The sequence below is a fragment of the Gastrolobium bilobum genome, unplaced genomic scaffold (genome assembly GCF_033153095.1).
Source record: "Gastrolobium bilobum isolate Gb01-03AN ecotype WA unplaced genomic scaffold, APGP_CSIRO_Gbil_v1 utg1240, whole genome shotgun sequence".
Lineage (NCBI taxonomy): Eukaryota > Viridiplantae > Streptophyta > Magnoliopsida > Fabales > Fabaceae > Gastrolobium > Gastrolobium bilobum.
Genome location: NW_026898998.1, coordinates 196479 through 210197, shown reverse-complemented (window position 1 = coordinate 210197; position 13719 = coordinate 196479). Strand labels below are relative to the sequence as shown.

Genomic DNA, 13719 nt, shown 5'->3' with positions numbered 1-13719 from the left:
TTATTATTTTATTTAGACATAAGAATATAAAAGCTTCAAAATGTTAACCATAGTATATCTTTTTAAATAATTTCATTATTTAAAAAGATTTAGAAATATAACATGAAATTTCAATTCAATTCAAAAATTATTAAATGAATGTCTCATTTGAAACGTAGATAATATATAGAGAGAGAGAGACAGGAGCAACTATATATATATAGCTTATCATTTCTCAAGCTGTCGGAGATAAAGTTATCTCCGGTTACTAAATCTTAACCGTACAAAGATGGATCAATGGTGATAAAGGAAGAGAGAGAAAATGGGAATCATAATCATTCAAAGGTGAATCAATACATATAAGGAAATAAATAATCAAAACGATGTAGTTTTGGGGTGGCCAGAGATAAATTTATCTCCAGCAGCTTGAGAAATATTTTTAATCATTCAAAGGTGAATCAATACATATAAGGAAATAAATAATCAAAACGATGTAGTTTTGGGGTGGCCAGAGATAAATTTATCTCCAGCAGCTTGAGAAATATTTTTTTCATATATATATATATATATATATATATATATATATATATATATAGGGTTAAAAAATGTGGGGAATCATAATCATACAAAAGGTGAAAACATTAAATGTGAGAAATCATAACCATAGATCTGTCATTGCTACACGTATAACAACTTTAGATATGATTTTAGCTCTCTCTCTATATATAGGTAAAATTAATCTTATGTTGCATAAGATAGTGTATCTCATGTTGTGAAACAAAATCAAGGCAGGACCCACTAAAAAATAAATAAATCAAGATGGGACCCACTTTGATTTTATTTCACAACATGAGATACATTATCTTATGCAATATAAGATATATATATATATATATATATATATATAAAATATTTATCCTTTTAAAGGATATAATTTTGTGTCATTTTAGATCCTAACCGTTGATTTCTGTCAATCAACTATTGAGATTTTTTTGGTTAAAATTATTAATTAATTAGTAATTCGCAATAAAATCCAATAGATCCTAACTGTTGACTGAAGAAAATCAACAGTTAGGATCTAAAATGACTCAAAGTTATATCCTTTAAAAGGACAAATATTTTCCCTTATATATACATATATATACATACATATATATATATATATATATATATATATGTTATAAAATGTAACACTTCGTTCTAGAATCAGTTTGTTATCATTGCTTTATGATATTAAGCGCAGTTACAAACACATTGATTCAATTAAAATATGGGTAAACTTTTCTTTGAAAACCTTGTTCATTTTTCCCGTTTTAAACCACACCGTTTTAAAAATATATTAATTATAACTGTGTGAAGTTGCGGAATAACTAATGCTAGGCTTAACATCATTTATTATCTTTATTAGACCTAAACCAATGGTCCTTACTCATTAATTTTAAGTCTAATTCATTTTTAGAAATCAGGGTCAGGGTGCTTAAGCTCGTTGGTTGAACAGAAACTCAGAAATCCTATATATATATATATATATATATATATATATATATATATATATATATATATATGGCTTATCGTTTCTCAAGTTGCTTGAGATAACTTTATCTCTGGCTACTAAATCATAACCGTACAAAAATGGATCAATGGTAATAAAAGAAGAGAGAGAAAAGGGAATCATAACCATTCAAAGATAAATTAATTAATATATGAAAATAAATAAATAAAATAACGTAATTTTGACATAGACGGAGATAAATATAACTCAAGTTATTTGAGAATTTTTTTCCCCATATATATATATTAGCTAAAAGCTCCCAAAAAGAAAAAATATGTATGTCAGTTTTTGTGACTCCTCGTTTATTTTACAGTTTTATTCTTATTTTAAATTTGTATTTGATGTATTTACAGTTGTCAAATTGTGTATAGATCAACTATTAATTAAAGAAGTCTGGAGTCAACCAAAATTGCGAGCCAATAAGTATGACAAAATCATTAAAAAATAATAATTTAGAATATAACAAATTACAATCAAATTCAAATTCAAACGAAGCAGCAGATATGATTGTGACTTGTCTAGGAAGAAAAGGAAAGAAACACACTTGACATGATTTAAGATCTAAGATTTGAGATGAGTTTTGAATTATTTAATTGCAATTATTTAATTAATTTTAGAAGTTAATTACCGTTATATTTATTTTAAGAATTTTCCTTATTTTTAGAATTTTAATTTTTTAATTTGGATCAATTTATAATTAGTCTATAAAAGAGTCCTTGTAACCTTTATTAGAGGAGTTAATTTTTGTTATTTTGATAATTAGAAATTGAGAGCAAGGTTTATATTTTTGTGAAATCATAAATTTCTATTTAGCTACTTTTTCTACATGTTTTCGACATCAGTATTTATAAATTTTATAATTTACCTTAATAATTAATTCTAACAATAAATTATTTTATCTTTCCTCCTTCAAAATCATCATAACAACCTTATATAATCACCAAACAATTTTTAAATTTTATTTTCTGAGTTGTTTTAGCTTTAACTTAAAAATAATTTTTAAGTACCAAACAATTCCTTAAAATAAAGAGATACAAATGTGTTTAAAAAAAAAAAAAAAAGATACAAATGTCATTTTGGCGGAAAAAGTTGGTAATGTTTATGATTTCCATTAGATTTGATAGCCATAAATCGGAGAGTTTTTACAATGAAGAGGGATCGGTCTCTTGTACTATTTCGTAATCTTTTATTAAATAATTTCAAAATTATCTGTTAGATTATCATATGAATTATATTTATATAATTTTAAAATATTTCTCGAGTTTATCGTAGCAAATAATTTTAAAATATATAAAAATAAGAACTATTTAGTTAATAGATGGTTATAATTTAAAATAAACTAGATCAATTTTTTTTTTTAAATACTGATAGGTATAAAAATATTAAGTCTTATAACCTTATAAATCAATTCCTCTACTTTAATAGTTTCACAATATACAAGACAGAATATTACAGGAGTTGATGAGTACTATTTTGAAATATTGTAAAATATAATTACAAATTTTTTTCTACTAGTATCGCATTCGCATTTAAGATCATTCTATAACTAGAAAATTTTCAAGAGTGGGCATCAACGATGCACGGACACGGACACGGGACACGGGATACGACACGACATGACACGCCGACACGTTAATTCTAAAAAATGCTAAATTTTGACACGTTGGGACACGTTTTAATATTAAATAAAATATTTAATATATATAATATAATTTATATTTAATACATATAAGAGTCCATAATAAGTCATATAACCAATCAAATATTTAAATTTCATAACATAAATATTAAAAAAAATAGAACATCCCAAGAGTGTAGAGTGTAGAAAATAGAAAAATTATTTTACTTATGATTACACACAGTTCAATTATTTTCATCTCCATCTTGAATAATCATGGCCTCTATCTCTGGCTCATCAAGTGAAAGACTAGCAAATTGAAGATCTCCAATATCATCAAGTGAATCAAATGTATCTCCAGCAATATCCCACATTTGATTTGCTTCTTGTGCATAACTAGGAGTCTTTCTTGATAAGAGTCGAAGATTGCTATGCACATAAACCAAGTCTTCAGCACGTTTTGGAGTGATTTTATTCCTCTTGATGGAATGCACAAAAGAATAAGTACTCCAATTGCGTTCAGCACATGATGAAGAGGAGGGTTGTTGCACAAGTCTCAATGCTATTTTTTGAAGCATCGGTGTAAAGGTACCATAAAGTAGCCACCAAGATTTCGGATCCATAGTGTATTGAGTATTGATGGCATCAAAATCGCCAAAGGTTCCACTATTGCTAATAAAATCTGCATACTCCAAACTAATTCGGCTTCGGTCCTCCATGCTAGGAAAGAATCTCCTTAAACATTTTTGTCGCTCTTGAGTAAGCTCTAAATCCATGTGTGGAGGAACTCGACTAGAATCTTCCTGAAGCCATTGTTGACTATAGTATCTAAAAGAGAAGCAAAAAAAAGCAACAAGTTGTCAAATTATATCAAGAGGAGTATTAATTTTAAACTAAATCATATTTAAAAACTTACTTGGGATTCAAAGCATGTGCCAAACAGTGTAGTGGAGTTGAGTTTTTTGTCCAACGATCCACAAGAATGCGATGCACCACATCATAAAAAGAGGAGCTCTCTTCCATCCTTCTCCCCTCTTTATGGTATATAGCTTTCTTCACTTTCACAATCATTGCATCCCACATATCATATATCAAGTGAAGACAAGCTCTATCAGTGTCACAAGCTCTGATCATATCATAAATAGGAGCAGTGAAGGCAAGTATGTAATCAACTGAATCCCAAAAACAATCATCCATTAATTTTTCCTTCACATGTCTGGCTCTCCCAAGATTATCATCTCTATAAATATTCCATTTTTCACTTATCACCATATTTTGGAGACCACTCTTTATTAACTTGAACCTCTTCAGCATCACAATCATTGAAGCAAAACGAGTATCAGCAATAGAAAGCAACTTCAAACTCACAAACTCATTAAAGATGGCCAATCTCATAGAATGATTCATAATGAAATGCTTTATTGCAGCAACATCACCTACAATATCAGAAATCCAGCTGCATTCCTCATACGTTATTTGATTGCTCTCAACATTCTTTGCAGCATAAATATTTTTCACAGCCAAATTCAATGTGTGAACGACACACGGTGTCCAGGTAATAGATGGGAATTCCTGCTCAATCAATTGCCCTGCTCCCTTACAATTTGCAGCATTATCTGTGATTACTTGAACCACATTCGCCTCTCCTACTTCTTGAATAACTTCTTTTAGCAACCTGAAAATGCAATTTTTATCATTAGTCTCCCTTGAGCAAATAAACACTCAAATAGAATACAAAAGTTCAAACAAACAACCTGAAAATGAAATTCTTATCCTTAATCTCCCCCGAGCAATCAACTGATTTTAAAAACATTGCTTTACCATCAGATACTTCCATGAAATTAATGAGTGGCCTCCTTTGTGAATCACTCCACCCATCACTTACAATACTCACCCCTTTATGAGTCCAAGCCTCTCGAATAGGTTCACACAACTTATCAATATTTTCTTTCTCCTTTTGCAACAGAGTGATTCGCAGTGAGTTATATCCCGGTGGCAAATAACCTCCAATATTATGATTTGCTGCATAAGTATACGAAGCTTGGAAGTAAGGGTTCTTTGCCAAATTGAATGGCAATCCTGCTGAATAAAACATTCTAGCAATCAGGTAATTTAATTCTTCTCGCTCCCCAACATTAAATGCCATCTCAAGAGAACCTGCAATTTTTCTTTTTTTTGGGCACGTGGAAGAGCTAGAAGGAGGTAAAGGTACATTTCTGGGTGCATTGGATTGCTTTCTCTGGTCAGCTTCTTTTTCTAATTTCTCCATCTCTATCACATCTCTATTTTGCACCATTAAGCATTTCCCAATTCCTTTGCCTGATAGTTTCAACAAATGAGCCCTCACTCTAGTATATGAACTTTTAAAATCTTTTTTACAAAAGTTGCACATCTAAGATAAATTTCCTCCTCCTCCCACTATAGCATCTATTTTGGTAACATATTTCCATAAGGGTTTATCTAGTAATTCATTAACATCAGAAGCACTGGTAGCAGCAGTGGCACTATTACTTGCACTGGCAGAGGCAGAACTCGAATGATCCATCTTGTAATTCTATAAATGTGTTAAAAAAATGAAATTAGTGAGATTGATTTAGTATATAAAACAGAGAACTAAATTACTTGATGCAAGCTGCTAGAATAGAATGAGTAAAACTAAAGTAGTTCGTAGGTCTGAGGGAGTTGGATTAACATGGTTGAAAGAAAAAAGAATGAAATAAAAAGGATCAACAGCTGCTAGAATATAAGCTATTAATATGCCTGCACTTGTTTTGCTCCTCTCTGACTCAATAACTGCTGAAACAAAGTTAAACTAAAGAAACACAAAAAAAGACATGTCCGTGCTTTAGAGGTAGTAGGACAGGATAACATGCCTATGAAAGTTTGGAAATGCTTAGGGGAGAAAGGTATAAACTCAGATCACAACGTTTTTCATTGAGATAGAAGGTCTCAAAAATGCCTGATGAGTGGAGAATAAGCACTTAGACAATTATTTACAAGAATGAAAAAGACATGCAAAATTGTGCAAACTACAGAATAAGCCAAATGATGACACTCTGAAAAAAAAGTAATGAGAGTATATTACAACAAGAGGACACTCAATTACTATTATGCTGTAGTGGTCAATCATGGAGGCTATATACCTAGTGCGGGGTTTGATAGAAAAATATAGAAAGAAACAGGAAAATAAAATAAATCTACACATGATCTTCATTGATCTAGGAAAAACCTACGATAAGATGCCATGCGAAATCATGTAATAGGATCTAGAGAATCAAGGAGTTCATGTCACATATATTATTGCTATAAAGGATATTTGTGATAGGACAACAGCCAGTATTGAAACTCATGCAGATGTAACAAAAAAATTTCCTATAACAATATGATAGGTTTGAACCAGGGGTCAACTTGGTTGGACGTACTAATTGGGCAGAGGGCACATCTAAGAGTCAATGCATGTTTTTTGTGGAAAGAAGCTTTGGAATCAAAGAGATTTCGGTTGAGTAGGAATAATAAGGAATATATGAAATGCAAGTTCAATAAGATGTGAGAATGTTTTGGAAGTGTCAATTGGGAAGCACATCATACAATTAGTTGCACAGATTGCGTATCTTGGAACCACCACATAAAGTAACGGGGATGTCATTTCATGCATATTCAAGCTGGGTTGATGAAATGGAGAAATGCTTTAGTTACAATTTATGAATGCAAAGTGCTCATCAAACTATGGCACAATCAAACCAGAAATGCTTTATGATAGTCAACAATGTTGATCAGTGAAGTGTGAACAAGAGCAGAAAGTAGAGTAACACACCAAAGCCTATTGATGAGCAAATGATGGAAGCTTGCTTAAGGTGGATTGGTCATGACTTGTAAGAAGACCAACAAAGACTCGTATGAGAAATTTTGATCAAAATTGATGATGGTACAACAAAAAGGAGCAGAAGACCTCAGAAAACTTTAAGGAGAAACCATTAAAATAGACCTTACTCTAAATGGTGTTACTGAACTTTCGATTTTTGATAGAGTCCAATGGTGTCAGTTGACCCCAGACACTGACCCAAAAAAAAAAGTCCCATGCTTATTAGAAAACATTAGGCTCTACATGGACAACAAATTCACAATCGAAGTTTTAGAATTTTAATGTCGATTCTAGTTCTGACAAAACTTGAACTACTTCGGATAAATCTTGTGTTTGGATTGCAGAAGACTTACCGGAGACTTACCGGAGATGTAGAAGACAACCGACAACCGACGACCGGAGAAGACAACCGATGACCGACGATGACCGACGACGACCGACGAGAAGGACCAAGCGGCGATTTGCAGCCTCAACTCTCCAGCGCGAGAGAGGATAAGAGATTCAGAGGATAGGGTTCTTTTTTTAATTTTATTAAATGTTTTTTATTTTTTTTAATTGTTAAAAAAAATGCAAAACGGGTCCAAAACGAGTCCAAATTCGTTGACTACGTGTCGGATTCGGTCAAACACGCGTGTCCCTCAAGTCAACGTGTCCCAAAGAGTTGACCACGTGTCGGACGCGTGTCCGAACGTGTCCTAACGTGTCCGTGTCCGACACGTGTCGGACACGCATTTTTTCACAAAAAAAAAACGTGTCCGTGCTTTAGAGGTGGGCATTGTTCAGTCTCAACTACACTATTTTTTTAATTTGAGGTCAGCATTCCCTCTTCAGTTACTCTGTCCCCCTAACAGCCTCACTGCTACTATTTTATCTTTCTTTTACGTGGTAATCATATTTATTTACATTTGGTACAAATTTTTTAAATTTTTTTCAAAAATCTAATTTTTTCGAAATTTTATTTTGTCTGTAAATATTTTTAAAAATACCATCCAGGAATACAATTCAGGAAATGGTATTTTAAAATTTTTATGACAAGAGAAAATTTAATACAACTAAACATAGCATTAAGAAAATTAATCTAATATTCTAAAAAATATTTTAATTTACCAAATAATTTTTTGATAACATTCACAAAAAAACTTATTTTTCCATCATATTTCTAAAAATCGTAATTCTCAAATAATTTTTTTTCTCTCTATCAAACACCTCTTCAAATTTTGTCAGATATAAACTTTGAACTTTGAAGTCCCCTTCTACTCCCACAATCTCCCATTGTGACCCACCGAGAGAGGAGAGCTTAAATACTTAATTAGTAGTAGTTATTAAAAAGGAGAAAAACAAGTTGTAGGATATTCCCGATAAAAGAACAAGTTGAAGGAAAGTGATATGAATAGATGGTTCCCACTTTCCAGCTTTACGCATGACATTACTTGTCAACAGTATGTCAAAGGGTCCCTCCCACAATATGATTTGGCCTTTATGCCGACAGAGATGAGCATGCATGCAACAGTAGAGAATACAAGGCAAAGGCACGCACGCTACTGACACAAGTAGTAGTAGCAGCAGCAGCATTCACCAAAGGTTTTCATCTCTCAATCAATTTCAACTGCTCCTGCCGCTTGGCCAACATGCGCACCCTAACTATGCCTCTGCCTTTAATGACACGCCACTACCACCACCACATATACAGACAAAGTCATTGAAACTGTCAATTAAGTCTATTATTTATAGGATTTATGTATGATTATGTGAGAAAAAGAGTGAAACAAAATATATAGGATAGGTTTTTTTGACGTCGATATTAAATTAGAAATATGATACTAAATTTTAATTATTACTTTCCATCAATCAATAATTATAATTTATTAAAATTAATAATTAATTAATAAACTTAATTGATAAAAATTATAACTGTTAATTAATAAAAATCAATAATTAAAATTTGATGTCAAAATTTAAAATTAGACATTATGTTGAAGAATCCTGCCTTTTTATACGTGTAAAAAATAAATTTTTCTACTTTAGTAAAAAAAATATTAAACCCCTGTTTTATATCACAAAAGTTACTTATCTCAATCTCTATTTTTTTTTTTACTTATCTCACGTAATATCCAACGGCTATCCTCATACCACTTTACTCCCTCCAAAACGTACATTAAGTGATGCAAATAAATAAATAAAAAATACTTAAAAATAATATGCTTTTGTTTGGTGCCTGTTATTTTCACATGAAATCACTCATGTGTGGGAAAAAAAGCATTGTTTTAATAAATAATTATAAAAAGGTTTACTTTTTCTGAAGTTATTGCAGATAAGTTATCTCCAGTAAGTTCAACATGACATCGTTTTGGGACGGAAATCATTGTGTTTTTGTAATTTTAATTTATTTCAGGGTTATTATAGTCTTTATAATTATAATTTTTTAATCTTTTAATTCCAAAACGACGTCGTTTTGAAAGTAAAAGCAGATAACTTATTTGCAGTAACTGCAAAAATATTTTTCTGTTATAAATATATTGTTATTTAAAATCAATTTACGAATCTATTACACTCATTCACGTTCAATTTTGCGCGACCATTCACGCTTAAGTTAGGCGACATTTATGACTTTTTTAAGGGTGCCTCATCTGATGTTGACACATGCTACAAAAAGTCAACAGTTTAATTGTAAAACTTCTGAAAGCTACAACTTTTGGCTTGGGTATTCAAATCAGATAAATTTTTTGTTTTCGATTCCACATGACTTTTCGAAATCTACTCAATAACACCTCATTTGACATATTTTATCTCTCACGAACACAATTCGAATTTGCATCAATGGTACTCCAAGAGCTTTTAAACCCATAAGCCACCGAGTTCTTCCCGAACCAAAATAAGTCACAAAATTCTTTATTTAATGATCTAAAACAAAAGAAAATACACTCTAAATTTTGTTTTCACATTTTGTGATGCCATTTTTAAGAAATCAAAGTACTTTATTTCGGATGAAATTATATGTTCTTCTGCTGTGCAGACAATATTTCAAGTTAAACCTGAGATCAAAAATTTTACCTCTTATCATGTGTTTTAGATATAGACTGACTCAAAAATAAGTCCTTATGCAAATATGATATGTGGTATTAATACAAGCCCAACAATAATCCATCAAAGCAAATGCATTGTACTTACCTTTCCAAAAAATCACATATGTTTAGGAAAAACCAAACTAGAGAAAAAAATACTAAAATAGTTTTGATATTACTATTAAATCAGACCGGACTAGTCAATTCATCTAAAGAATACACAGAACAACAATTACTAAATCACATAGCTATATATGTTTATAATATTGCATTCTTCGACGTCTTTAAATAGTATAATTCACCTCAAACCCTCTTATCAAAGCATGTTTCAGAACATAAAGTTCACCATAAGAATCTAGGAGTCCCATGAAAAACCTGCAATTAGATGCTATAGTTGTAGTCATGAACTTACAAAATGTTAGAAATGAAGAGAGGCAGAACATGGAGAGAAACTTTTATATAATTTTAATGCAATACATCAAAAGTTTTACATTTTTTAATGCAACTTAATGAACATAGAATATATATATATATATATATATATATATATATATATATATGGTAGGATCCTTTGACACCAATGTCAAATTTGAAATTTGACACCTCATCTGAGAGTCATTAGATCAAAAAATATCAACGGATCTGATTTGTAAGCATGTGACACCATTGATTTTTTTTTATCTAATGGCTCTCAGATGAGGTGTCAAATTTTAAATTTGACACCAATGTCAAAATGATCCTACCTCTTTCTCTCTCTCTCTCTATATATATATATATATATATATATGTGTATAAGAACAAAGAATTCTCACCAATCCATCACACACATTATATTCTCACTAATCTCTCTCACTTTTATATTGTGGCACTTTCTTTTCTCACAATATTATACACTTTTTTTTTTTCAAACAATTGGTAGAAAGTATATATTTTACTATGATATTAAGTATCCTTATTTATAAATGGACTAACCCAATTTGGTGCCATCTTTAATTTTAGACCACAACTTACAAGGTAAGGTCTCAATTCACAGTGATAAGAATACAGCCCATAGGATAGGGATAAGAAGATTCTAGTAGGCAGAAGATTGGTTTGGTGTTGATTCGAAAAGAACTTAAGAGTCTTCTGAATTTAAACGCTCTTATAGTACCATTGTTGCAAATTCAAACTGTGTTTGGAGTCATTGTGTAGATCTCGAAAAGTTATATGAAATAAAAAAAATTGCCTAATTCAAACACCTTAGTCAAAAGTTATAGTCTTCTAAAGTTTTACGGTTAAACTGTTAACTTTTTTGTGCTACATGTCAATACCAAATGAGTCACGCCTAGAAAAACATGAATGTCTTGTGAGTCACGCTTAACTTAGGTGTGAATAGTTATGTCCAAATTGAATTTGAATGAGTGCAATAGATTCATAAATTAACTTAAAACAGTTATATTTTTCGTAATTATTTATTAAAGCGCAATATTTTATTCCCCCCCCCCCCCGATTAAGGCAACATTTTATGGGTTTGTACTGTAACAAATGCGTTTGGCTGTGATTTTTATTCTGAAAAAATAAAATTTGAGGGAATAAAGTTAATTATAAGAGAAGTAAAATATTTTAAATTTTTTCAGTGACTAAAATTAATTTTAAGTGTTAAACGCATAAACTTTTTAAAAATACATATAGATTTACACTTAAAAAAATATACTTTTTCATTTAATTAAAATAGATTCTTTTAAACTATCATTTCCACTCATAAATCTATTTTTTTCAACTTCAATTATTTAGTTTTAATTTGACAAAAATTGATATAAATGAACTGTTAACTTATGTCCTATCTGCTTGTAGGATTCTTTTCTGTTATTATACACCTTTTTATTATACACTTTATTATCAATAGAATTTCATATGGATTTGTTAAATAATTTGGAATCGATTGCTAACAAAATCTTGGACTCACTGTTATTTTAATTAAAGTCACATAAAAATTATTTAATTTAAAAATATGTTAAAAAGGTGTAAAAATATTAATTACTGGCCTTCCTCACAATCCAATGGTGACTTTAAATTCCATCTAAATTTAGAATTTCTATTTTTTTTTATTTCTATTTTATATGCATGAAACATGTTATTAGATGGAAATGAATGTTCCCATGTCTCATTTATGCTCATCATGAAGTTTAATAATATTATTTCTTGAAACTTGAAACTTCCGCTTTAATTAAGACTCACCTTTCCAACAAATAATTCACCAGGACTCCATTGATTTCTTGCACATTTGACCAAATAATTAAAAAAAAAAAAAGGATCAAAAGAGACAAGCAAGTTGCAAGTAAAGAGAGAAGCAGTTTATAAAAAAGAAAAAGAAAAAGAGCGAAGCAACTTGCACGTAAATCACAAGCTATGGACAGGGTCATGTGGATGCATGATTTTAACACAATTAATTAGGTAATAGTGATAGCTGTAAAATAAAAAATAAATAAAAAAGAGCGTGAACCTTTGGTTAATTTAAAACAAATAGCCACCTCATTTTCACCGAAATATTCATTGCACTAGGCCCTCCCACATAAAAAAATGGGCCAGATGAAGAGTTTGACTTCACTCTAGCTAAACTTCCTTGATACTTGCCCCCTTGTGGTTCCCAAGGGCGGGATATTTTGTCGTTACATTCCTAATTAGAGCAGGGAATGCCGGTTACCCAAAAAATAAAGGAGAACTTTTTTATTAATGGGAATTAGGATTCCTAAGAATATACCGTAAAAATAATTTTTTTTAAGAATTTTATTAAAAAGTTATTTAATAGTCTAAAATATTTTTAAGAAGTTTGCTTAAGTTTCCTGAAGTTATAGTTAGTTGATTGTCAATAATTCAAAAAAATATTGGTTGATTTTAAAATTAATATTTGATAATTTTTTGATTTTTTTTTAATATGTCACAAAAGAGTCAAAACATGACATTTCGATCATTGGAGCGAAACAACGTAGAACTATTAGGTGGTGTTTGGTTGGGGGTATTCTTGAGGATGTTTATGCAAGTGAAAGTGGAAAAGCAAAACAGCCATGTTTGATTCACGGTTTCTTTCAATTTCTCCATCTAAGTGATTTGCATAGATTTCAACATTTTGTGGTAGATAGCTAGGAAAATCTACTGTTAGGAAAGCCAATTTGTATATGGTTTTTCAAAGATAGCTAGGAAAATGAAGCAAAATACCCAGTAAATTTTTTCTCCACCAAACAATTTTTTTTAACATTTTCCTATTTATCTCACTTTATCTAACTTTCTTACCATTTCCCTATCAATTCTATTTCCTTAGTATTTAAAAAATTTCTCCTCAACTAAATGTCCACTTAGATGGGAATTCAAGAATACCACCTATCTACTGATATTATTTTATGAAATTCTTATTCATAATTTTAATTATCATAATCTCATTTTTTTAAAAAAATTTAAGAATTTTTGTGTCAAATTTGAATAATTAGGATTACGAACGTGAGTTTATATGAAAAAACTATTTCTTACATCACATCACCGATGCAACTTGATCTCAAAATTGTCTAGACTCTTACATTTCGTGTAATACAACTCTTTAAATACCATCAATTTCCTTTTACTTTTTCATTACTCACAAGAGAACATCCTTCATTCTTCACCAAGATCCAAG

General features: G+C 30.4%; 1 protein-coding gene across 1 annotated transcript; it reads right to left on the bottom strand.

The window, feature by feature from the left end:
* Positions 1 to 3394: 3394 nt before the first annotated feature.
* On the bottom strand, positions 3395 to 5694 carry LOC133286125 (uncharacterized). Its single transcript, XM_061483481.1, has 4 exons — positions 5637 to 5694; positions 4904 to 5468; positions 4066 to 4824; positions 3395 to 3977 (listed from the first exon to the last, which is right to left on the bottom strand). Exons 1-4 carry the CDS (start codon positions 5692 to 5694, stop codon positions 3395 to 3397), a joined length of 1965 nt encoding a protein of 654 aa, XP_061339465.1.
* Between the last annotated feature and the right edge of the window lie 8025 nt (positions 5695 to 13719).